At 42.2% G+C, this 27,228-nt stretch overlaps 2 protein-coding genes across 9 annotated transcripts in view; one reads left to right on the top strand and one right to left on the bottom strand.

Moving 5' to 3' along the window:
• LOC147632113 (protein TIC 22, chloroplastic-like) overlaps nucleotides 1–27,228 on the top strand; it is a 179,959-nt gene that overhangs the window by 124,949 nt on the left and 27,782 nt on the right. The window lies entirely within an intron of this gene.
• On the bottom strand, nucleotides 11,261–25,709 carry LOC147632114 (glycerophosphodiester phosphodiesterase GDPDL7-like). Of its 2 annotated transcripts, none has more exons than XM_086808696.1 (8): nucleotides 25,682–25,709; nucleotides 13,969–14,093; nucleotides 13,373–13,880; nucleotides 13,238–13,279; nucleotides 12,848–13,150; nucleotides 12,592–12,734; nucleotides 11,903–12,383; nucleotides 11,261–11,814 (listed from the first exon to the last, which is right to left on the bottom strand). In XM_086808696.1, exons 1-8 carry the CDS (start codon nucleotides 25,692–25,694, stop codon nucleotides 11,510–11,512), a joined length of 1,920 nt encoding a protein of 639 aa, XP_086664822.1. In that variant the 5' UTR covers nucleotides 25,695–25,709; the 3' UTR covers nucleotides 11,261–11,509. The 2 variants fall into 2 exon arrangements, with proteins under 2 accessions (XP_086664822.1, XP_086664823.1); XM_086808697.1 differs by lacking the exon at nucleotides 25,682–25,709 and adding an exon at nucleotides 14,190–14,376.

Here is a 27,228-nt window from a genome sequence, read left to right as displayed (position 1 = left end):
CGTTGCTCGAAAAAAGAAAATCTATCTCAAAAAAGAAGTAGAGCTTTGTTGCTATTTAAATCGGGCTATGTATTACTAAAAAGTCATTTTATACGTGTGTACATTGTTTTATGAGAGCGTTTACTAGGCACAAAATGTGTCACGTTTTATACTCATGTGAGCTTTTAAAAACTTGTGCCAATGTGTGTGTGTGTGTGTGTGTGTGTGTGTGTGTGTGTGTGTGTGTGACAACTATGAGAATATGGATTTTATTTACAGTACACGCTCTATCCTTTCAGGAGTCTTGGCCTAATTTAACTAACCAAAAGATCAGACTACAAACATACGGACTCTCTACGAGAGATCAAATCATAAATATTTATTCCACTTGTTGTTTGATAAGATTTTTCTTTTTTATTCTAAAGTCATGTTTGCCTATGGCACAATTTAATCCTTGTGTTTGATGCACTTAACTCGTGGGTACCCTATCGTGCAAAGACAATGTCGTAGAGGACCTTTGATGTTTCCTCTTAACACTGTGAGTCATCTAGTCCTAAAGATAGTATGGGTTCTCTAGCATGCAAAACTTTGAAATTTTTCTTTTTGTACAATGAGACACCTCCTTCAACAACAGAGAGATATTAACAATATAACATTTATTTAAATGTAGGTTTATTGTGTCACTTCACACATGATGCAGTTGAAGAGTAAATTAAAGAAGAGAGTTCTGGGAGAAGCTATTTAGTTTCCTTTACAATGAGACACCTCCTTCAACAACAGAGAGATATTAACAATGTATAACATTTATTTAAATGTAGGTTTATTGTGTCACTTCACACATGATGCAGTTGAAGAGTAAATTAAAGAAGAGAGTTCTGGGAGAAGCTATTTAGTTTCCTTTACAAAGTTGGGGTAGTAGACAAAAGATTTACATCTATCAAGGAAATATTCAATCCCAAGGTTTATAACTATCTAGACAAGCTAATAACAAGAACTTCTGCTTACTATAATGAAGACCTCTTTTCAGAATCTCAAAGAACTACCCATAGTCATTCATGGATTTTGGAATCTAAGGATTATGTGCATGTTAGTGATCTTATGTCGACTACCAACAATGAGAAGTTATGACTCACAAAGAGGACATCAAGTGCACACGTAGATGTATTGCACATTTTTTATTTTCTTACCAACATACCACTAGTCTTTAGACTTTATGAAATATAAGAAGGTGAATATTTGCTAACAACTTTACTAATGCTTGGCTCATGAAATAAAAAGGGGGGATAGCGAGAGAAGTTGGAAGGGGAATAACAGACCCTAGAAAAACCTAGATCAAGCCACCTCAAGTTGCTAACATAATGTACAAGTTTTGGGGTAATATTGATCCTACACAACATTAAGAGATCTTTTTACATACATTTGATGTGTTATAGCATTTAGTCTTACACTAGATAGGAGAGGAGGTGAGTGGTTTACACTAGATAGGAGAGGAGGTGAGTGGTTTACATCATTTTAAAATAAGGAAAGATTAGACGTTGTAGCCTTAAAAGCAGTGTTCATGGTTGCATTTTATTGAAGTAAAGTAAAGTGGAGTGTATTAATTGAACAAATATTAGTCAAAAGCAACATTCATGGTTGAATTTACTTGAAGTGAACAAAGTGGAGTGTACTAAAATCGAACAAATATTAGTCAAAACAAAAATAAAGTGTGTGAAAATTCATAGCTTCATGGTTTAATTTGCTTGAACTGAAGCAAAGTAGAGTGTACTAATTGAAAAAAAATTAGTCAAAATAAAAAAAGTGCGAAAATTCATAGCTTCCATGAAACATCTAAATAATCTGAGATGTAAAGACATGGAAAGATTGAGGATGATCTATTCTTGTCATGATTTTTAGTATGGGTTGAATGATCATGAGCTTCATCATCATATAAATGGAATATAAACATGGGATACTTCTTAACTCACCCTTCGACTAGATGATAACATGAAAGATAAATGGATTACAAACATGGGATTACAAACATGGGATGCTTCTTGTTGACTCGCCATCTGATTGGATGACAACATAAAAGATAAATTTGATAAGGATTTAGTAATGAATAGTCTCTCAATTATCTTTCAAGAAACCCAAGCTACCAATCTAGTTTGCAAAGAACCACCAATTAGTCAGATGTCACTCAACGAGCTTAGTGTAGTATCTTTGGAAAATTTGGGACTAAAACTTGGAATTAGATCTTGATACATTCTAGGATATACTCAATTGTATCCTCGTAGGGGTGTGCTATATGTCATGAGACACACAAAACCATGAAGTGTTCTCACTTGAGGTAGATCGAACATTCTATCGTGCAGAATGTGATATTAATCAATGTTGTGATCCTAAACTCACCATTTGACTAGGTGATGACATGAAAGATAAATTTGAGAAGGATTACAAACATGGGATGCTTCTTGTTAACTCGTCATTTGATTGGATGACAACATGAAAGATAAATTTGATAAGGATTCAGTTATGAATACCCTCTAAATTATCTTTCAAGAAAGCCAAGCTGCCAATCTAGTTTGCAAAGAACCACCAATTGGTCAGATGTTAATCACGAGCTTAGTGTAGTATCATTGGAAATTTTGGGACTAAACTTAGAATTAGATATTGAGACATTTCAGGATATCCTCGTATATGGATGTGCTATATGCCGTGAGACACAAAAAAGCATGAAGTATTCTCAGTTGAGGCAGATGCCAACATTCTATTGTGCATAGTGTGCTATTAATCACTGTTGTGATCCTGGAATTAAAAAACTTCTTACCATACCATCAACCATGTCACCTAATCAAGCTCAATACTGGTGTAATAAATAACCAAAGGGAGTGTATGAACTACCAACAGTTCCCTTACCTTCACCTGTCCTACCATCACAACCTTCAACACCAAGAGAGCCACACATATCAATCAAGTGAGGAAATATTCGTGTAAACAAATAACCAAAGGGAGTACATATGCTACAAAAGTTTCCTTACCTCCACCTATCATACCACCACAACCTTCAACACTAGGAGCCACTCAAATCAATCAGATTAATCAAGTAAGGAAATTACGAAAAAGTTGGGGTATTAAGTTTAAACTAAATCCTCCATATGTTGATGAGCCTCAAGAATCATTGCCAAGTTATTATTAGGATCATAATTTTGGTTCTCCAAGAAAGGGTACAACCATGAGATAAAGAAATCAACTCAACCACACTCACATCTACACTGCAGTGCTACATTGCCAAGGACGCCATAGAGTTGTGGAGTGCCCAATGAAAAATGTACAAGTAGTAGCCCTAATGACTCTAACCTGCAAATAACTAGTGTGGAATGCCTATTCAAGCAAGTGCACATAGTGAGCTTCATTAATCCACCCACCACTATCAGCATTCTCAGTGAGCTTCATCAACATTCTCGGTGAGCTTCATTAATCCAACCACCACTATCAACACTCAGTGTGCAAAAACGAAGGTAATGATGATACCTTTTCTTGCACTCACAAGATTACAAGCAAAGCATGCATGAGAAATTTTCTTTTTTACAAAAAGGAGGTACACCTAAGCCAATGATGAGAAGAAAAGTGAAGAAAAGTGGATAAAGACAAGGATTGAGTTAGAGTGGTTCAGATGAAGATATAATAAACCACTACTTTTACTATTCCTTCAAAGAAATATCCATTGTTGGAACATGCTAAGTAGGCTATGGTCAAGGCTAAACTAGGGATAACATGAAAAGAAGAACCACCAAAAGCATTAAAAGAGAGCGGAACACTATGCAAATCCTAAGAGGGGATGAGTAGCTTGGGAGAAGCTACAAACTTGGTATAGGAGTGCTAAGAAAAAGTTTAGGAAAAGTTCAAGGCAATATATAATAGAGATGAGGAAGGGAGGGATATTTGGAAGTGAGAGGAAAATAGATTAATGCTCCTAAAGTGAATGACAAAATGAAGGCCCAAGATAGACTTTATAAAAAATATCAATCATGAGAGTATGTTCACTTCATGACTTAAAAATTTTGTAAAGTACTCATTAAAAATAAGTTTCTAAATAGTAAACAATTTGGTCATAGACCAACATATAAGTAGCAACAAATCTTAGTGTCTATTAATGGCGGCAAAGTCTACAAAGTAATGCCTTGTCTATGGTCATGATTTTCATGGCCATGTCTATGGCCATAATCTTTATTTTTTTCACATCATTTTCACAAAGATTGGTATCCTCAAATAGGGCTACCTAGGCTTGGTTACCTCTTGGAGTACCAAGTGAAATCTCTTACATACAATGATCAGAATAGGAGTACAAGACTTACAAAGAGTGTTTGCCACATTAAAGCCTCTATCCAGAGTGTTTGCCTTACTAAAGATCAGAATAGAAGTACAAGACTTACAAGGAGTGTTTGCCATATTAAAGCCTCCATACAAAGAGTTTGCCTTACTAAAGTCTCCATAGAAATTTGGTACTTTTTGATATATCATAGAATAGACAAGGAATAGCTTTTCCTTCTTGGGGCTTGTAGTGGTTCATGAGGTATAGGCACACATTGTGCATATCCACATCCATCTTGACCTTTCCCATGTCTATGTTCACTAGTAGGTTATTCTTGGCCTCAAGCCATGCTTAGTGCTAACACCCTTTTAATTTCCTTTATCTTTTTTATATTCATTATAATATACGTGAGAGAATTCTATGACCTTACTTCTATGGATAGTCTCCCATATTAGTAAAAAAATACAATAGAGAAGAACCTAAAAGACGTTACTTGGACTTACAAAAAACATGAATAATGAATTAACATGTGTCGTTGACCTAATATAACAAGTGTTACATCCTTTCTTATTCCATACAAGGCCATTATTGGAGCGCCATGGGTAGGATAAAGCTTTTGAAAAAAAAAAAATCTTAGAAGAGCGCTAGAAAGAAAGGTTATACTTGCAAGGTAAATTTATTTTCTACAATTGTGCACATTTTCCCCAAAGAAAATTAAAAATATATTAAAGGACATAGAAATATTAAGATTGAGGATTGGGTAAACATTTCTTTCAAGAAAGCTTTCTAAATTCCAAACATTTTTTCCAAGACACTCGGAAAGGCTCACAAGAACCCTATCTCAATGCCACCTTACTATCCATAATCCCGAGGTGGATTATCCACCCCCTCATCAAGGTTAGCATAAAAAGCTATGGTGACTATTCATTCCCTTATCAAGGTGACCACCACCACCAAAAAAAAAAAAGTTTATGAATCTAAGGCTTGACATGGTGGATCATTCACTACCTTACCTCATTGGGCCCACTCTTCTTCAATATCTTCTTTAATATTACCTTTGATCTTGAGACAAAGCTCAAAAAGTCGACATTGAGATAAGGCTCTCTCCATAACTCAACCAAATTTCAAGGGAGGTGCATAATATGGCATAAAGGGTCTTACCAAAGGAAGCTAAACATGTTTTTTTTCCACCATCTCTCTCAAGATGTTTCTTAGAAATGAGGACCTACAAACACGACAAAGATAAAGGACAATAAGAATCCTATCTAAGATGGCTCAAAACGTCCCAAGGTGGGCCTACAAAGAAGAACCAAAAAGAATCCTATTTAGAGTGGCTTAAGGTATTTCTTTATCCCTTCCTCTAAAATTGATTAATTCCTCAGTGTATTTATGAATGAAAACTTTCAGTAGGGTAAATTCATGGCCTTCATCCTCTTCTTAACCACTTCAAAACTTGGATTCACACAATTTGTACCTCAAGAGAATTGATAGTGGAAAAAACCTAGTGTATCCTAAATAGCCAAATTTTCTTTAAGTTTTTCTCTAAGCAAATGGCTAAAGAGGTATTTTTTGCTAAACAATGGACAATTAGAAACTATCTCATCCCTCTTTTCATTTGGAGTCCCAATTTTCATCTCGATACCCTTAGTAACTCATCTCTTCTTGTGTAAAAGTACCTAACCTCCCTTTCTTTTTTTACCCCTTCATTGAACTTCTTTGCAAGCCAATTGGTAAATTGCTTGGATTTAAAGATAACAATGGTATCATACCTAGAATCCATTTCTTCCTAAAAAAACATCCCTTCTCATGCTCCCCCTCTTGATCCTTGCTGCTATCGATGAGCTCTGACTCTATGCCTATGCCAAAAGTTCTGATTGTGTGGCACAGAGTCCATGTGCTTGCTATTGATGGAAATTTGAGGGGGCAAGAAAATGATTGAAAAGTTATTCAAGAACTCAACATACAAAAAATAAGGTTTAAAGCCTGAACTCAGTAGCTCATTCCATCATCATGAAGGCTTAAGTGATTGTGTGTGTGTTTGCGCTCTCTCTATGGTATGATTTAATTACTTTGTTGGCCTCTAGAAAATGGATTAGAAAGGGGGCTTGTATGATGGATGTCCTTCCAATTGGTGAAGAAAAAGAGTCATGAAGCATTGTAGCAACCAAAGGCAGAAACTGTTCCCACTTACCTAGATGATCATTCAAATGCTAATTAATTGATTGTAGATTTTTATTTATAATTTTTGGAATTAAATTGTAAATTTCAAGGTCCTTGATGGACACTCGAAAACTGCGAAGATCTCTCTCTAAAACTATAGCTCTAGTCAAATCACAAATGGAATACCAATGTCAAATGAAAAACACATCCTTGGGAGAAAATGAACATGAAAAATTTACTAAACCTATCTACAATAATAGTCAAGCAAGAATCCATAGATGTGTCATTAGATCAACAATGCATCCCTTTTTCGTATTCTAAGTAGTTTTTCTCAATTAGATTTAATTTGAGACTCATGTAGGCAGTATGGAATTATGCTAATGGCATGGTTATTGGCATCCACGATGATAAGAAATGGGCCATTCACATCTTGTCTTCTAGTATTTACTCCTTTCTATAGATATCAATGAGAGTTACTAGAATGTCAAAGGTTTATCTATATGGGTTTGATATGTAAATCCCAATAAAGAAATGTCCCTATGGAGCAACATACATCATATGATGTGGTTGGAATGTTCCAATGGAGCACCTCTTGTACTTTTGTGGGGTGCTTTGATACAATGCACCTTGGTCACAAAGAGCTAAGATTTATCATTAGTGACGAGCTATAAGAGTTCTTGACTCTTTGTGCTTAATTTCAATCATGAATCTTAAAATTAACTTTGCTCCTCTCTAGTCCTCAAAACTTTTTCATGTTCTTTGAGCTTAGTTTAGGACTCACCTTAGTTTAGAGGGAGAGAAGAGAAAACATAGTGCTTTTAAGCTAAGCATCTTATCAATTGCAATACAACATTGGAAGTGGAGCCATACAAAAATCTTATAGCTAATACAAATAGATTTCTAAAGAATCTCAAGCCATTAATCAAAGGAACAAGCGATCTCTCCTTGCTTGCAACATCACCAAACATGCAACTTCAAAAAATTGCCTCTTGCTCAAGCAATTGGTTTTCTATTCCCACTCTAATTAGATAGACCTAAGCTCCTCAAACAAAACCCACGTTGCAATTTAATGGGGGTGCAATGAGAAATATTCTTAGTGTGGTGGTGGCCAACAACATCAACTAGTGGTGGTGTTAAACATCATCTCAACACAGTAGAAATATTCTTAGTGTGGTGGTGGGCCCAACAACAACACAATAGGTATCAACTAGCACCACCTCTTACACAGTCTCCTACGTTGAGATTGGCGATGGCTACTCTACAAACTAGTGAGCAAGTTTTTTCTTTCAAACTTGAAAACTGTTAAAATTGGAAACCCTAAGAATGTAAGGTTTATTTCTCGTCACTCGAAATATCCATAAGAGGTTGTTAACATGCAATAAAATTCTCTTTACTAACGAAGGTTGCCTCAACAACATCATCACCAAAAATCTTTATTAACAAATTACTTGAACTATTTGTGCTTCACAAAAAACAAAGATCTAGATGGATTTGTCAAGCCTCTCATTTTTGTGAGAAATGGATTTATCACTTTTCTTCATTACTCATGTACCCATCTAGGTTCCACTACAATTTTTGTGGGTGCTGGTCTACACAATGATTTGATGTGCAAAATGAAGGTTTCCTTACACATCCCTTATATGTGTAAAAAGGGTATAATGTAGTCTAGGAGTCAAGTATAGAATTAATTTAGGAAGCCCTAAAAATTGTAAAGTATCCAAGATGCCAACATCAAGAAGAAGTAACAAGGGCCTCCTTGTTCGGGAGGTCTTGGGTAAAAGGTAGTTGAGATATATGTGGTTGGCTGCACTAGAATCATGCATGTATAGCACAAGTTGTCTTTATTTTTCCTTGGAACCTCCTCTAATTTGCATTGAGGGAGAGTTCTAAAATTTTGAGTTAAGTTACAATGCCAAATTATAAGGGTTTAGAGTGGTTGAGGAAAATTATTGTTATAGTAGTGAATATAGTTGTATTTAAAGGGTGAGTGTAAATGTAACTGATGCAATGAGAATGATATCATGGGTGACAAGATCCTAATGCACGTACATGCAAGCCCCTCACTTTGTGTGTTAATTTAAATGCTTTGATCCTTGTTATGAGCTACTTTGCCGCTTCCCCATAACACAACTTGTTAGATGTTAGTTGATTCTCAAGGTTTTGTGTCCTTGTCTAATTAATAGTCTCACATTGGCTCCAGCCACACTCTTGCTACAAAATTTGTGTGCTAGTCATAACAAAATCAATGATGATGGTGATAATGGCACATAGAGTATTTGTATCCCTTCTCCATGCCAAAAGAAGAGCAAAAGTATTGTTTTGATTTGGATTTACAAGATCCAGGGTATCCTCCGACCTCTTATAAAACCTAATAATGGTCTCCCACAACTCATAAAAAGGATATAATTGACCTCCACTTGAACTTATATAGTGTGTAGTTAGTTCCTTGGGGCTACATTCTATTTGTAGGTTGAGCCATTTCTCTAAATCTTCTACCATGGAGCCACTTGCAAACAGGCATGACTTAGAGCCTATCCTCTCATACATGTAAGGAAACATCATCTCTACATTCACACAAAGAGTAGGATATTCCATAAGACAAAGGACTTAAAGTAAGGGAGATCAAGAACAATATTGAAAAGTGATGGCACCCGTGCACTCCAACAAAGGAGCTTTAATGACAATCTATGGAGATGAAGGATGCCATGTAATAGCGAGGGTGCGCAATGTAGTGAAGATAGATCGCAAATGATGATATCAATATGATAAAGGAGGCTACCAAATTATCTATATATAGTACCTAGTGTTAGTCACATTGTAGGTCAAGCAAGGTTGACCACCCTACGACTAATCCAAATGAACCAAACCAACCACATCATCCAACTTTGATAACTGTAGACACTAAGCAAGGGATTGTAAGTCATGTTATAGCTTCTAGACCCATGGTTAGAGGAGGAAAAAATTGTCCATATGTAGTACCCATGGTTAGAGGAGGAGGAAAAAATTGTCCATATATAGATATAGTACCCAAGATGGTCATATTGTAGGTTAGTCACCCTACTAATCCAATGGACTAAACCAACCACATCACCCGACTAGGATAATATTAGACTAACAAAGAGACAATAGATCATGGTAAACCCACCCAAGATCTCATTTGGGAACCACCCATTTGGGCCCAACACTAGATGTTTTCTAGAATACCTATACCCTTGAGCCTGATCTACCTAGCTCTCATTTATCCTAATTAATGTAAAGAAAAACATAAGTAAGCTATCTCCTAGCCACCTATGGCAACCCACGTGTGCAGTGAAGAAAGACAAATAATACAAAAGGACAAAACTAACCACATCACCCAACTAGGATAATATTAGACTAAGAAAGAGACCATAGGTCAAGGTATAACTTCTAGACCCACCCAATGTTGTCTGAATGCACCTTTTTGGGCCTTGTAACTTGAGGACTAGGTGTCCTTGATAAGACTTCTACCCTTGATTATGAAACACTCATGCATCCTAATTAGCTTAAAGCCAAATATACATAAGCTGTCTCCTAATGATCTAGCCACCTATGGTTAACCTAAGTGTGTATCATTTGGCCTTCTATGGCTAACATGAGTGGCTAACACAAAGGAGCTTCTCCTCATATGAGGGGCCTTACAAAATGGGGTAATGCTACCCAATGACAATATGGGTGGAGCATTGGTATTGAATACATGGAAGGAGAAGGCAAGAGGCACAAGGTCCGTTTCTAGTTCAGTTTTCCACGACACTGCAAAGGAAACCCCAACAAAAATCACTTGCCCACCTTCCACTACAGCCAAATCTAAAGTTCTCACACTTCCAATAAACAAATTTGATGCTGAGTCACGTGCCCAACAAGGGTTAGCCTGCTGCCCATCTTCCAGGGCGAAGACTCAAATTGATTTGATGCTTTCTTGAGGTGTTTACTTGAGGTGCCCCAAAAAGGAAGGTATACAGACAGAAACCAGGGTGCCCAAAATGTATGTACAAAAAGGAACTTGAGTGTAATTTTACAGGGGTTTGGAGAATTTCTACTGGTTCTTAAAAACAAGAAAGAACCAACAGCCCACATACGCGTGCACTTCAAAAATGGGTGCCTGAAAATCCCCAAAAACCACTGAAGGTTCAAGATGCAATCTCTTTCAAAATATTGATAAAGAGATTATCTTCATGACAAGGGAATGGGTGCTGTGAATCCATTGCAAAGTGGTACACTCTCTTTCAAAACATTGATAAAAAGGTTTGACAAGGGAATGGGTGCTGTGAATCCATTGCAAAGTGGTACACTCTCTTTCAAAACATTGATAAAAAGGTTTATCTTCATGACAAGGGAATGTGTGCTGGGTGGGAGGCCATTGCAAAGTGGTAGACTCTCTTTCAAACCATAGATAGAAAAGTTAATCTTCATGACGAGGGAATGGTGTTGGAGCCCATTTGCACTCTCTTTCAAAACAATGATGAAGGGGCGATCTCCATGACAAGGGAATGGGTGCAGGAAGTGCACTGCAAAGTGGGTTGCGACAGTGTGACACATGACCCATCTTCCATCCATCAGGGGTAGCGAGGATAGGAGCTGACATGTTTCATGATACAGACAAGCTAGCATAAGTCAGAATTTGCAGACACATGGTAAATGGCCATTTGCTGATTCAGCTATGTTAGAGTGAACTAAGGGCTGGCTGACTTGTCACAATGGTGCAACCATTCTGACGCAGACAGTCTCTGTACCCTCTCCTGATGGCAAATTCTCGCTCCTTCGACCAGCTACCATGACTTCAGGGAAAGCACATTTCAAACACCGGGATAAATATGAGAAATGCATTAAATGACAGAAATGTAGATACAAAGTAGTGTACGTGCCCAGGCAAAACTTCCCTTTCCGTCTTCCCTTTCCATTTATCCAGCCAGATGGAAGATACAATCTTCACGTTCATCACCAACAGTTCGCTGTCATTGCTCAACTCAAGCCTACTTCAATGGAACAGACCAACTCTACAGTATACAGCTCATAAACGAACCAAAGGTCTGGTGGCATGTGAGAGTAAAAAGGAGCTCAGAAGACCAAGATGTAAACCATACTGAGCAAGACTACCAAACTAGTAGACAAGAAGGGAAACGGTTCAAAACCAGCATTTGATGTCGTTGCAGGTGCCTTTGCTTCAGAACTGGCAGATGTAGGCGATACAACTGTGACTACTGAGGGAGGTAATGCAGGCTCTGTAACAGCGAGCTCAGAAGCTGGTGGATCAGCTGGTGGAACATTACTTGGAGGCACAGTTTGTGTCATCAGATTCCCTGGTGTCACTAAAAACATTGAATATACATCCGCCGATGGGTTCAAGTTTCGACACTCATTGCCTGCAAGGTTTTGTGCAACACAGTTTTTAGCATGCAATACCGGACAACCATATATGTTATTAGAGACCCTTGAGGGTTGGGACATTACCCAAATAGGCTCTGGCTGTTGCAGGAAAATCCGTGATAATCCCATCAACTTCAATTGCTTGCACCATGGTGTTGAGCTCTAGCGTGGGGTCTCCTTCATAATCAAAGGGCAATGCAACAAACTCACTTCTCAAATAAGAGACATACACAGTCACATTCTGAGCTTTAAACTGCCCAATCACATTGGATGAGTTATCCAAACAAAAAAACTCATTTGCTGGCGTTATTAATCCTCTTGGTAAAGTTACACTTGATGCCAGTTGCTTGATTTGCTGCACACTTTCCTTCGTTATAGAGACATTCTCCGACTTGACTTTGTACACTAGCGTATAGGATGTCAACTGTTGGAGACGCTTAAGCACGGCACTATCTTCTGACTGTATTAGTATTCGGGATGACTTTCCATAGCCAGCAGCATCAAGGGCAGAAATAACAGAGCCGATGACATCAAGATGTAGAGATGTTTCTATGAAGTATGCGTTCTGCATGATGGTAAAACATCAGGGTAGACTGTCAAGTGAAAAGATGAGGTGACATGAAAGAAAACCCTTCTAAAGATTTGTTCTGAAGACATAGTAGTAAAACAAATTACATTTGAAAGAACGTATGGTCCAAATCTGAGCCCACGCATGGCCCCACGACTCTCTCTCTCTTTCACACGCCCACACACAGACCGCAAAAAAATCTTACTTGGATGTTAATGAAAACTCCTGCCTTTGATGCATTCTGGGATGCCCAAGCCAGAAAATCGGACAACCTAAGGATGTCTTGTGTTCTGTCAAAAGCAGGGTTTCGAAGGACACCAAATTCGTGCTCAGGACTGTACATCACAGCTGCAATAACACACAATACATTCAAAAGTGCCATCAGATAAAGGATCATAGAGGACACCATACAACCCCGCATCAATTAACAAGATGACCCAACCAAAGCATCTCTTACCCACCTTTCAGATTTTTTATCTCACTCCAAGTCATGTTGATGGAGAATAAACCTTTGGACTCCTGAAACTGAGCAATGCTACTTAGCCTTGATGGAAAAAACTCACAGTAACGTGAAACATCTGTGCTTATCAAGAGATCTGGAGATTCTCTACATATTGGTACACCATCTTTGGTCATCTGGATCGGACAATCGATGTAATCTGCCCCATCCTTGATAGCCCCCTCATACGCAAGCTGTGTGCAGCCAGGGAAATTCCCGCTTGCTCCATTGTGGGAAACTATAACAGGTCCCACATCCTTGTTTTCTGAGAAGCACACAAACGTATTAACATCAAGTAATCCTGTTTAGATTAGCATCAAGAGAAGCTGCAGCATTGGTGCAGTATTCATACCTAGTTCTGATGATGCCACTTGAGAAAAGCTACTGTAACACCCTGCATTATTGGAGTAAAATATTAACATAAGTTGAGAGAAATCAGTTTAGCATAAAATCCATTCATAGGAGTCTAGAAAATCAAAACACAAACCAAAGGCCTCTGAGGCTGTTATTGGGAAGTCAGTGATGACACCGTCCACTATGGGACCACTGCCAGAGACGAACTGTAGATACTCTTGTATGGGATCGAAACTGTAATTATACACAGGTAGAGGAGCATCATTAACAAAGCCTGATGCATACACTTCTAAACCCGCTTTGTGTGCATCCTGCACTAGTGTTGTCGATGGCTCCAGATACAGACTCTCGTCATCAACTGGCCAGATGAAGCCCTTCGGAACAAGAATGCCCGATGCAAAGCCTGCAATAGCCACCAAATTCTTCAAAAGATCACCATACGTTGCATTCGTACTTGGCTCCACCCCTGCTGCATCCAAAAACTCGAAAACTAGCTTTGTTTTCCTCTTTTGAGAGGCTGCTTTTATGCTTTTTAGAAAGCTAACTTCCGGTGACGAGATATAATTAATGTGCACTGCTTCAATTGCTGAAAGCACAAACGGTGCCATGTCAAGTCCATGCTCCTTGAAAAAACCTGGGTACTGTGCAAGAACCAACAGAAAGGAGCATCAGAGGGACCAAAATATCTTACGATATGGGAATTCTCAAACTTCAAACAGATCATCATACCTGGACATTTAGCCACACCAAATATGGAACCTTTAGATCATTCCCGATGCTAAACACATTCTCTAGCTGCAGGATAGAATACATCCCATCATAAACACTCGTACGGGACTGGATAGACTGAGTGGCTGAAAAACAAAACAGAGGAGAAATTGGTTAGCCACAGGGAGCTACGAGCCTGCATGTCCCACTATAAAGATGACAGTCCAGATTATTCTCCTAACCATAGTTGTCAAAATGTCCCAACAGAATGGAAATCGTAGCTGCACGCCCCAATATAAAGATGACAGTCCAGATTATTCTCCTAACCATAGTTGTCAAAATGTCCCAATAGAGTGGAATCCCCAAAGTTCTTTAAAACGGCAAAGAATGAAAATGAAAACGGATCCGCACGATGTCCATGTCATAGGGTTAGTTGTGTTCCATAGACAGGCTTACCTGCACAAGTAGGAGGACCTTGTGCAAGATTACAACTTGCTTAAAGATGCATCATGCACCACAATGGCAATGACACAGCTGCACTTAGGATGGCACTCATAATCTTTCCATTTGACAACTAGGTAAGACATTATTTTCACAAGTGCAAGCTTAGTAATGTAGCCTTTCCCAACCAATGCTTCCAATGTTGCTGTCAAAACGGTTGGAAAAGGTTGGCTCACAAGTTGGGATGCAAACATCTCAGTGGAGTTGGCAACAGCTTCTCCCAGGTAAAAAACGTGAGAACGGGGTTTGGACCTTGCCAACACCAAGTTTTTACAACTATGCTTAGGCACAAAACCCTTACAGGCTGTGCAAGCACTTGAAAGAGCTCAAACTCTTACAAAAACACAATAGAGTCAAATCCTCCTAGTGAACATGCCCTAGTGGATCTTTCATACTTAATAAGAGGCTTCCTAATTGAATGGCATTGGCATTCAAATTAGTCGAAAGATGAAAATCCCCTTTTAATACTTCCTTAATTCTCACCACATATAGCCATCTCACATTACAACTCCTCTCTCTCCACCATCACATTGGTTCTGGCCGAGGCGGGTATCGTCATTAGCTAATCACAACATATCTCACTCTACACAGAATCATCTGTTGAATGATCACATGTGCTGTCAGATGTTTTCATTTTACTTTTTCTTTTAGTTTTCCATGGCTCAATATATCCATGGTACCATTGTATTACTTTTGGTCTCATAGGCCCTTGGGGTCTTCCATAGACGTTAATATAACTCTCTCCTCTCTCTCTCTCTCTCTGTCTCTCTCTCTCTCTCTCTCACGCAAACGCAGACACCTAGGAGCAAAAGCTAGCTCAGACAGTGTACCTATCCTTCTACTACATGCTTTTGATCTCAGCAGAGGGGTTGCATAGACACCTTGATGCATTCAGGGCTTGTCTTGCGAGGGATCTTCCGTAAATCCTGCTAAAACCTAAATCATGCTCTTTAATACCTCACATCAAGTTGCAACTAGGTAGTCCTTATATAGAGGCAAGGCGGCTGAGCTAGTCACTTCATACGTATACATTACTGGCCTATCTTAAATCATGCGACCAGCTTCCCGAGCCCGTTTGGTGTGAGAGGCTATGCTACTTTGCCTTGTTTGCAGAGTCGGTGTGTGCTTCTAAGCTCACTTCAAAGAATCTAGTACCAAGGCACTGGCTCCTTGATACCCTCACGGGGCCTACTGTGATGTATGACACTTCTTTTTCGAAGAGGAGGATTAAAGGAACGATAGGCAGATTGCAAGTAATGATACTTTCACAGATGATCGAGAGTAAGCCATTGGTGCCACATGAAATTTTACTAACCTGATTTGGGTGTAACATGCAGCGGAACTATGCGTAATGAAGGATCCTGTCACACAGTCTCACACCGCCTTCTTTATCTTGAGTTTCGCGAGCCTTTAGCAATCCACTTTTATCACTTCAAACTTTAAGAGATGGGGGAGAGAGATATAGAACTGTACACCTTATTGGGTCCCAAATTACCCACTAAAGGGCCCCCTCCTATTGCTAGGAGTATTTGCTTTATTATCTTTGAAGAGAATGAATGGATTGACTTGGGACTGTAGATAAGCCAAACGCAAGACCTTGAAAGACCAAGAGTCAGGCCGAACTCTACACGGTTGTAGAAGCACCAATGATGACCGATCTCAAGCCTATGCACTCTTCCAATGGAATGTAGGAAGGCTGCAAATCTGATTGGGACTGTTCTAGGCTGTGTTTATGTGCTGAAAATGAATGAATGAATGTGCTTTACCTTCACCAATAGGGTTGTAGCAAAACGATGATATGTATGGATGCTTAAGAATTCTGTATGAAGGCTGAAAACGCAGGTATTTAAGCGCTTCCTTCCTTGACTGAATGCTAGCTGATTCGTTTGTTGATGTATGCTCTATATGCTCAAGCGATGAAGCTCCAAGAGACTGAAGACTGGAATCTTTATGAAATGATGAATGAATGATGTGAAGCAATGCTATTTATATGCACGTCGGTTGGCTGTGAAGATGGCCGACTAGCTAAATAAAGCTACACGACTTGATAAATGGAGGAATAATGGTAATAAATGCTGTAAAAAATGCTATAAAACATGGTAAAAATACTTGATGACATTATAAGGCTTCTTCAATGGTTTAGGCTGTCTACTGACTCTATATGCATGAATGATTCTCTCCAAGTGGGTTAAGAGACTTGACTAACTCACTCACTCACTAAGGCTGAGGAATGACCTACATAGCTCGTGTCCGACATATCCTGTACTCAGGATTACAATGGGGTCACGACGTATGACAAACATCAAATCCTAAAGGGTTCTACTGCTGTACAGTGTTGCACTAATGATGAGCCATCTTATCACCATGCACTATAGTACAGAGTGCATGTGACATTCCCTCCTGCTTAGTGTGGCGGCAGGTTCATGGCTTCCAAGTAGTCCGCCAACAACTGGGGATACTCTTGAAAGAACTCTTCGTCTAGCAAAACTGCTTGGTGGGTACCTCGATCTCGGAACTTTGTATAGACCTGACGGAGTCTTCGACCAAAACCATGCTTCCAACGATGAAGAAGAATCTGCTCAGGCTCAATGACTTCTAATTCGTCTACCAAGTCTCGCTACTTAGCGACACGTTCGGCTTCCAAGTAGTCCGCCAACAACTCAGGATACTCTTGAAAGAAATCTTCATCTAGCCATCTTGTCACCATGCACTATACTACATAGTGCATGTGACATTCCCTCCTGCTTAGCTTGGCGGCAGGTTCATGGCTTCCAAGTAGTCCGCCAACAACTGGGGATACTCTTAAAAGAACTCTTCGTCTAGCAAAACTATTTGGTGGGTACCTCGATCTCGGAACTTCGTATAGACCTGACGGAGTCTTCGACCAAAACCATGCTTCCAACGATGAAGAAGAATCTGTTCAGGCTCAATGACTTCTAATTCGTCTACCAAGTCTCGCTGCTTAGCAACACGTTCGGCTTCCAAGTAGTCCACCAACAACTGGGGATACTCTTGAAAGAAATCTTCGTCTAGCCAAACTTCTTTGCAGGTACCTCGATCTCACTACTTCGTATAGAACTGACAGAGTCTTTGACCGGGACCATGCTTCCAACAATGCAGAAGGATCTACTCAGGCTCAACGACTTCTGATTGGTCTATCACGTCTAGTTGCTGTTCATCTAAAACATCAAAGTCTAACATATGGTTTTAGCAAAGAAACATGGAAAACATCATGGATCGTCCAACTATTAGGCAACTTCAATTTCATGGCGACATCACTTAACTTTTTAACTATAGGAAAGGGTCCAAAACTACAGAAAGAAAGCTTGGGACAAAGTTTGCCCACCTTTTTCAATCTCTGTTTGGTGATATGCAAATAGACCTTATCCCCTTCCTTAAAGTGGACATCTCGTCTAGACTTATTTGCCTATCTGTGAACTGAATAATGGCCAAGCTCAAAATTGAGGGTCAAACTGTATTGAGTACCAAACTCTGCGGAATCGACATGCGGATTGGTCATGCTATCCAAGTCATTTCCAAAGATTTTGAGAATGGTAAACTCCTAAATGGTCTGGATGCGAGTGTTTCTCCTAACAACATCGGCCACTGGTGGAATAGCCGACTCCATCTCGTGTGCTAATCACTCCACTGGGCATTTGGCATCGTCGAGAGCCACTTAAGTGCTTGGTGGTCTGTGTTGACTGTGAAAACGCGTCCATAAGGAACAGGTTTCAAATGTTTGAGTATTGACTTCTGTTCTAGCTTGCCCTTGAAAGTCTTGGAAAGACAATAGGGAAAATTGTAGGAGGTTCTACCCTAAGGACCAAATCAATATGATGATCCTCATGAGGAGAGGGTGGAATACTGGGTAGGAGATTATCCTTAAGCAAAATGTCTAAAAATGAAAAAGGAGATCTGTCAACTGAGGGACTGAAGAAGAAGATGAGCCAATTGTTATCGATGAGATAGAAGCTGTCTGGGCATAACTCCTTCCACTCCCTTGAGGACAGCTCGTCGGGCCTGGAAATGAGAAATCATAGGAATGCCAAGAATGCTCCTATCCCCACAAATCATGACAAGCTCAGGAAAATCTTTAGAGATAATAAAAGTGTCATGCTCCCAATTGGGAATGGGTTCATAACGATGAAACCATTGGATTCCTAAGATCATGTCACACCCCAAAAGAGCAAAGACAATGAAATCTCGTTGAAATGAGACCCTTTGAACTTGAAAAGAAAACTGCTATGCCTCTAGAGAAATGTGGGTGCAGAGACGAGGTGTAAACCTATCCACTTCCAAATGATAGGGCACTAGAGTACAGCTCATGCTGGTAGCCAACTGGGGAGAGAGAGTGTCCTCAGAACTGCGCATGTCAAAAAGACTATGAATATGGCGGCCCTTGGGAGAGCCATAAGCTCGGATCAGGCTTTTCTGTGTGGTTGTAGCCTCACCCTCCTGCTTAGCATCAAGCACCACGGATGGCATGGGATAGGTAAGAGCTGAACCGTATTGGTGTGGTAGCATGCGGTTCTGGAGGAGCGGAAAATACTGCAGCAACTGTTGGCAGAAGGCTCTTTGGAGGCTTGCTTCGCTTGCCATTTTTGATAATCCTTCTTACCATGCCCAATGGTATGACAAAAAAAACATCTATTGTCTAACTGGTACTTCCTTTGCTCCACTAGAGGAAGATATCCTTCAATGATGCCTGCTTTAGCCTTTTCCTTGGGGGTTTTCTTAGGATTGGATTCCTTACCCGCTGAACTAGAGCTAGGACTGCTGGATTCATCTTAGTGTCCTTAGAAGACGAATTACCCTTCCCCAATTAGGGTTTGGTACTAGACTCTGGTTGTTTAGGCTTACCTTTGTTCATCCTCATTTCTTCATTTTGAGCAAGAGTCAAAGCTCGATCATATGTGCTGGGTTCAAAGTTACAAACTGTGAACCGGATGTTAGGATCTAATCCACAAATGAATTGATCCATCTTAGCCTGCTCAGATAACCCTAACTGTTGTGCTTAAGTGATAACCTTTCCCGAAAACTGAAGCACGGGTGACACTTGTGATATGGTCTGTATGGATACTAGACCAATGTTGCCACCAAGTGATTGCCTTCAAGTGGAGAGCTGCTACATGGACTTTGTCTTGAGGATCCGTTAGCTTTGCCAATAGAAAATGACGGTTGTTGATGTCATGGGATTCTGGGTGGTGGCACCTATGGGTGCGAAAACTTAGATACATCAGATGCAATGCGTCCCATTGGTGTTCAAGTAACATGTCCAATGCCGGTCTTCTTCAAGCTTGCGTTGGGCTTCCTCATAGTCCCATCTATCTGCTTTTTCTTCCCGCCATCTGGCTTCATTCTCTCGTCTTTGTTGTTCCATCTAAAAGAAGAGGGTGACGAAGTCGGGGATAAGTGGAGGAGTGGGTTTTGTTGTTGTTGCCTCCAAGAGATGGAGATGCTCCATAAGAAGATGGTTCTGTGCTCAGAGTAGAGCCATCTTGTCACCATGCACAGAACCATCGAAGGAGAATAGACAGGTTTGTTGGAGAACAAGCCTTATCCAAGTCCAAAAGGGCTACATGTTTTTTTCCGAAAAAGATCCTTCAATTAGTTAAAGAGAAAACAGCCACAAAGGGCTAGTACAACCACGAAGGGCTAAATACAAACTCGCCTCATATAAGGGTGGGAAACAAGTGATCATAAGGGGAAGAGATGCTTCTCCTCCGATTGGCCACTCTATGAGGAGAAGGCTATCTCATACAGGGGGAGGGGGGGGGAGGGGAGAACAACAACACAAGTGGTCTGTAGTGCCAAATGGGGCCACCGCCTCTATCTGTGAAGAAAGGGCTAGGCCTCCAAAGTCTCAAGAAGGCTTCCCGCCGCGTCCGCATGCGGTCAGAACCTCCCTGCAGCTTCCCCCACTGAACGCGGAGGGTATGAATGATGTCGAGCCATATGCTCCTGATGGTCTAAGCCGGTGGAGTATGGGTACCCTCAATGGCCTCACTACATCTAGAACACAAATCTCCCAGCGTTTGAATGAGCCTGGACACCAAACACCTGCAAGTGGGAAGGTGACTGGTACTACTGCAATACGATGGTGGGAGAATCCGTTGCCAAATCTGTTGAGCCTTCAAGCAATTCCAAAGCAATGTCGCTGAAACTCTTGGGGGTGGCCGCACCTCGGGCAAGCTGTTGACTGGACTTCGACTGCCAGCCAAGTACCCACACGCCAGACTCCTGTGTGCGGTCAACTAGAGGAAGAGAGTGATCTTCCTCGGCCGAAAGCTGTCCCAAAGCCGGATAGGCCCTAAGTATGCCAATGTGCTGCTGTTGTCGGTGTGCCATCTATCTCCGACATCTGGATCCTGCGGCCGAGCCTCGCTGTATATGCAAAGCAACAGGCATCCAAAGTCTCCACCCGATCTGTGGGATCATGCCACGTCCACTCTCAGGGTCCCACTCCAACCGCGTGAGAGGTCGGGCACTCCCAAATCCATAACCGCCAAAATCTCTCCCTGGCCACCTTGGCCGGTGCTAGATCTATGTGCCATGCACGTGCCCGAAAACCAATCACCCTCACCCTCTGCAATCCTCCAAGGGGTTCTCTGATCTCTCTAATCTGCCATGTAATCCAATAGAAAAAGTGAGCAGACAACTGTCCTCATCTGCTCACTGATGATGAGCCCTCTTGTCACCATCCACTACAGTGCAGAGTGCATGTGACATTGGGAGAGAAGGATCGAAGGAGAATAGACAAGTTTGTTAGAGAACAAGCATTATCCAAGTCCAAAAGGATAAAGTTGTGTGAACAACCTCTAAGAGGTTGCTACATGTTTTTTCCCGGGAAAAAGATCCTTCAATTAGTTAAAGAGAAAACAGCCACAAAGGGCTAAGTACAACCACGAAGGGTTAAATACAAACTCGCCTCATATAACGGCGGGAAACAAGTGATCATAAGGGGGAGAGATGCTTCTCCTCTGGCTGGCCAGTCTATGAGAAGAAGCCTATCTCATACAAGGGGAGGGAGGGAAACAACCACAGGTGGAATAAATGGGGTCACCCGCTTCTATCTGTGAGGAAAGGGCCCGCCGCTTCCGCATGCAGTCAAAACCTCCCTACAGCTTCCCCCACTGACCACAGAGGGTATGAATGATGTTGAGCCATATGCTTCCTGATGGTCTCAGCCGACGGAGTGTGGGTACCCTCGATGGTCTCAGCCGGTGGAGTGTGGGTACCCTCGATGGTCTCGCTACATCTAGCATGATGCCAGATGTGCTAAACTGCTATGCTACTACGAATCTCCCAGCGCTGGAATGAGCCTTGACACCAAACACCTGCAGGTGGGACTGTGACTAGTAATACTGCAATACGATGGTGGGAGACCTTAAGGGCATGGCCTCTCCCATCCTCCTCATAAGTCCTAACAACTCTAGCCTCGGTGGCCCAAGCAACAACCCCAAGTGATAATCCAGGTCGATGCCCTGTCCATAGCAAAGACGTGGAGAATCCGCTGCCAAATTTGCTGAGGCTTTGAGCAATCCGAGACAATGTCATTAAGACTCCTGGGGGTGGCCGCACCTCAGGCAAGCTGTTAACCGCCCTCTGACTGTGCCAGCCCATGTACCCACTGCCAGACTCCTGTGTGCTATCCACCAGAGGAAGAGAGTGATCTTCCTCGTCCGAAAGCTGTCCCAAAGCCTCTTGCAAAAATCTAAAAGGAAGCGTTGTGATAGGCCCTAAGACTGCCAGTTTGTTGCTGTTGCCAGTGTGCCATCTATCTCCGACATCTCGATCCTATGGCCGAGCCTTGCTGTATATGCAAAGAAAGGGGCATCCAGAGTCACTCCCAAATCCATAACCGCCAAAATCTCTCCTTGACCACCTTGCCCGATGCTGGATTTATGTACCATGCACGTGTCCCGAAAACCAATCACCCTCACCCTCTACAATCCTCCAAGGGGTGCTATGATCTCTCTAATCTGGCATGTAATCCAATAGAAAAAGTGAGCAGACAACTGTCCTCATCTGCTCCTTGATGATGAGCCATCTTGTCACCATACACTACAGTGCAAAGTGCATGTAACATTGGGAGAGGAGGATCGAAGGAGAATAGACAGGTTTGTTGGAGAACAAGCCTTATCCAAGTCCAAAAGCATAAAGTTGTGTGAACAGCCTCTAAGAGGGCTACATGTTTTTTTCCGAGAAAAAGATCCTTCAATTAGTTAAAGAGAAAACAGCCACAAAGGGCTAAGTACAACCACGAAGGACTAAATACAAACTCGCCTCATATAAGGGCGGGAAACAAGTGATCATAAGTGTTGGGGTAAAGGCATTATGCCCACCCTTATTGTGTGTACAAGCCCATAAGTTTTATAGTACATAGTACACTTAGTACTTTTAATGTACTAAGTGCACTATGTGTACTAGAGCAAATATACATGTGTGATAGGGGAGTCACACACTCATACTGTGAGTTGACTTATCCCCACATATGTTTCTCTCTCTCTTGGATGTGAAGACTGCTTTTCTTCACGGTGATCTCCATGAGGAGATATATATGCAACAGCCAGAGGGTTATGCAGTGAATGGAAAGGAGAAGCTTGTATGCAAGCTGAAAAAGAGTCTTTATGGACTCAAACAGGCACCAAGGGAATGGTATCATAAATTTGACACATTCATGAAATCCCAGGATTTCAGGAGGAGTGACATAGATCACTGCTTATACACCAAGAAAGCTTTGGATGGCAGTCTATTGATCCTCATCTTGTATGTTGATGATATGTTGATTGTCGGGAAATCTCGTAAAGAGATGGATGCCTTGAAGAAGAGGCTGCATCAGACCTTGATATGAAGGATTTGGGTGATGCAAATCACATTTTGGGTATGCGGATACTTCGGGACAAAAATCAGCATGTGTTGTATTTGTCTCAGAAGGAATACATTGGCAAAGTTTTGCAGAGGTTCAATATGGACAAGGGGAAGAAGACTAGTACTCCTTTGCCTCCATATGTGAAACTCAGCGCTATGGACAGCCCACAGTCAGCTAGTGGCAGGGCTGATATGGCCAAGATTCCGTATGCTTCAGCTTGTGGCAGTCTCATGTATGCCATGGTTGCTACCAGGCCGGACATTGCATTTGCAGTGGGAGTGGTTAGTAAATACATTAGTAGATACATGGCCAACCCTGGCAAGAAGCATTGGGAAGCAGTGAAAGGTGTCATGAGATACCTGAAGGGCACACAGGATATGTGCATTTGCTCTGGCAAACAGGATGCATTAGTGCATGGTTACACGGATTCGGATTATGCCGGTCATCCAGATAACCGGAAGTCTACTACCGGTTATGTGTTTACATTCACAGGAGGTGCTGTGTCATGGATATCCAAGATGCAGAAGTGCACTGCCTTATCTACTAGAGGCCGAGTATATTGCAGCCACAGAGGCTTGCAAGGAGGCGGTGCCCACGGTGCTGACCACTTTGCCCACTATGCTCAATTCAGCCTGCCTCTTGTGCAGCATGTGTTGAAATGTTGGGTCTGCGTGTGTGTGAGTGGCAAGATTTCACTCATAATGTGTGTGGGGCATTTGTGGGAGACGCGTGTTCTCCCAAGAAATTGTCGAGTAAAGTTTAATTTATTTTTTCTCCAATATGGTCCCTTCCAAAACGGTCCAATCAACTCTGTCATATGCTTTCTCAAGATCGAGAAGCAAAACAGCCCTGCCCTCCCCCTAAGTCTGGCTGTAGCTGTCACCTCCAAAAGATGATAATGTTATTCAGGATGTTGCGGTCCTGGATGAAGCCAGTGTGGGAAGCATGGATCAAATCTGGGAGGGAAGGCTGAAGGTGCAGGCTGATTGCCTTGGCCAGGATCTTGTATGCTGTCCCTAAGAGGGTGATGGGTCTCCACTGTTAGATCTCCACGCGGTCACCACCCTCCTTCACAATAAGGCATATCAGGCCCTTGGATATGCGCTCGGGGAGTAAGCATGTCTGCATAACCTCATTGAAAGCAGCCCAAAAGCCTGCTCCCATGAGGTCCCAATGGCGGAGGAAGAGGGATGGCACCAGGCAGACTCTCTCTCCTGGGCACTTCCTGCACGGAAAGGCCTCCAATGCGGCTGCTAGCTCATGTCAGAGAATGGAGAATCCAAGTGTGGAGAATCCAAGTGTGTCCACAGGTGCACAGAGACACAAAGATGAACACGACATCAAACTCATTGATGAGCCACCTCTCTCTCAGGGGAGTCTGGGTCAGCAGTGAGCACGGAACTGTAAAAGGTTGAGGCCACCTCTTGGACCTGGCTCCGATGCAATAGAGGCAAGTGCTCAAATCCCCTCACTGAAAGAGGGGTCCTGGGTCAGCAGTGAACCACTGTAAAAGGTTGAGGCTTTCCTCGGACCTACTGAGACTCTGATGCAATAGATCTGCCGGGCCGATGAATAGCCCGAATCCCCTCTTGCCAAAAGTGGGGGTCCAGAGCCTCCATCTGGGAGTGAACCCAGCAATGTCTTGTCCCCCACCTGGGTCCATAAAGAAGCCCATGTGTGGTATCCATACTCAATCTGCTGCTCCTCCAGGCTCTCCAGTGAGGTGCAGGCTGCCTCCATCTTGGCGTGAACCCAAGGACTCGTTCCAGAAAGAAGCGTATCCATACTCAATCTGCTGCTCCTCCAGGCTCTCCAGTGAGGTGCAGGCTGCCTCCATCTCGGCGTGAACCCAAGGACTCTCTGGGGTCTGCTCCTGAAGTCGCTGCAGAGAGGCCAAGTTGCATCGAATGCTCCTCTCTCCTGCTCTCTGAATGCCCTGAGCCTCTCCTGGGCGGAGGTCTGAAGGAAGGAGCTAGTCCGCACAGCATCCAGATTGGTCGTTGCCTGTCTAGGAGAAAAACTATGGGAGGTCCAGATCTCCTCAATCCGGGCGGAGATGGAGGGGTTCTGAAGCAGGAGCATGCAATATGCAATCCTCACTGAGTCTGTCAGCCTGGCTCGGCTGGGTGAAGTTGAGATCAGTAGCGCAAGATCGGAACATGTCATGACGACAAGGATGCTAATATGCCTCCCCTTTTGCAACTCCTCGTCCACATAGAAACGGTCAAGACAAGAAAGAGTAGGCGTCTCAGCATCTTGGCACATGGGTTGGGGCGGAAGGTGGTGAGGCTGCCGTCCCCGTGCACACCTGCATACTATCCCCATAGAAACGGTCAAGACAAGAAAGAGTAGGCGTCTCACCATCTTGGCACATCGGTTGGGGCGGAAGGTGGTGAGGCTGCCGTCCCCGTGCACACCTGCATACTATCCAGAGAAAAACACAAGGTCGTGACATCTGACTCCAATTTGGCAATCTTTACTGTCGAAACTCTCCCATACCTTCTCAGGATCTCTGTCCACGTCTAATGAGCATTACTCCGAGAGGAGACAACCTGTGCCTGTATGGATGGAGTCATGCAATGGATGATGATAAGACGAGCTCGAGCATCCAATATGCTTCTCAAAGCAGGGTCCACCAAGTGAGATGTGGAGATAGCCATCCACACACCGGCTCCTTCCAACAACAACTGAGTGCAGAAAGACCAAGTATGATAGTTGGTTGCGGAAAGCTTCATGAAGTCACTGACTTGGGGAGGATTGTAGGATGGTATGTGGGTAGGAGTGGGAGCAAGACCTGGATGAGAGAAACTCAGAGAGGAAAGATTGGGAATAGGAACCACATGTGGAGCGGTGGGAGCAGGGGATCCAGGCTGTGATGGTGCTCGAATATCAACAAGAGAAGGAGTAGCAGTAGAGAAATCTCGTGAAGCCATGTCCTCTAACAAGAAAACTTCTCTGAAGAAAGGGGCTGAAAAAAAAAATCAGCAAGTCCTCCTCTCAGGCTGTGCACAGCAAGAAGAAAGGCAGGGGGGTGGGAAACTGAAAGGAGAGGAAGAAGATCTCTCCAAGATGTAGTTTCCTGTCCTCAGCACCTAGAAGAGGGCTTCAGCAATCAGAAAAATCAACAATCTTTGCTGAAAATTCAGAAATACAAGGGAGGGAACGTGGGAAACTAAAAGGAGAGGAAGAAGATCTCTCCAAGATGTAGTTCCCTGTCCTCAGCACCTAGAAGAGGGCTTCAGCAATCAGAAAAATCAGCAATCTTTGCTGAAAATTCAGAAATACAACAGTCCCAAGTGTCAAATGAAGAAAACGCGGCACTCTTGAGGAAGCCTCTGCTCCCAGAAGAAAACACAGTACCTTCTATGCTGAAATCTACAAAAAACGCAACAAACTGTCTCTGCTCCAAAATAGAAAACGCAGCTTTCTTCTGCTCACAAGTCAACATTTTTCTCTAATACCATGAAAGAAAGTGCAGCAAATATAAAACACAGATGTAGGCCCAAGTACAAGGCCTATAAATGCTGGAAACTGATGTTTATTGCTGAAATCTGAGCACGAGGGAAGCCCATAGGTGCTGTACAATGGTGAGAAGCAGTAGCAGCTGCTAATGACCTCAACTGAATGCTAAAAAATGAGATGAACTAAGGGAAAGGGAGCCAACCCTTATATACTACCTCAGGATGCTGGTCGGCCAACTGTAGCAAGCCGACAGCATGGCCGTAGCAAAAAATGCTACATAAAATGCCCAAAAATACCAAAAAATGGTAGAAAAATACTGAATAATCTCCGCTAAGATATGCTAATGCAAGGCCTCATAAATGGCCAATACAAGCATGAAAAAGGTGATGTAGACCCCCTGGAGATGATATAATCCAACAGTTCCAAGTAAGGGGACGCCCGCCCGT

Source organism: Cibotium barometz, chromosome 14, assembly GCF_041138505.1.
Source record: "Cibotium barometz isolate CiBa-2024 chromosome 14, ASM4113850v1, whole genome shotgun sequence".
Lineage (NCBI taxonomy): Eukaryota > Viridiplantae > Streptophyta > Polypodiopsida > Cyatheales > Cibotiaceae > Cibotium > Cibotium barometz.
Note: the sequence above shows the minus strand (reverse complement) of the source record. Positions and strands in the feature narration are given on the sequence as shown.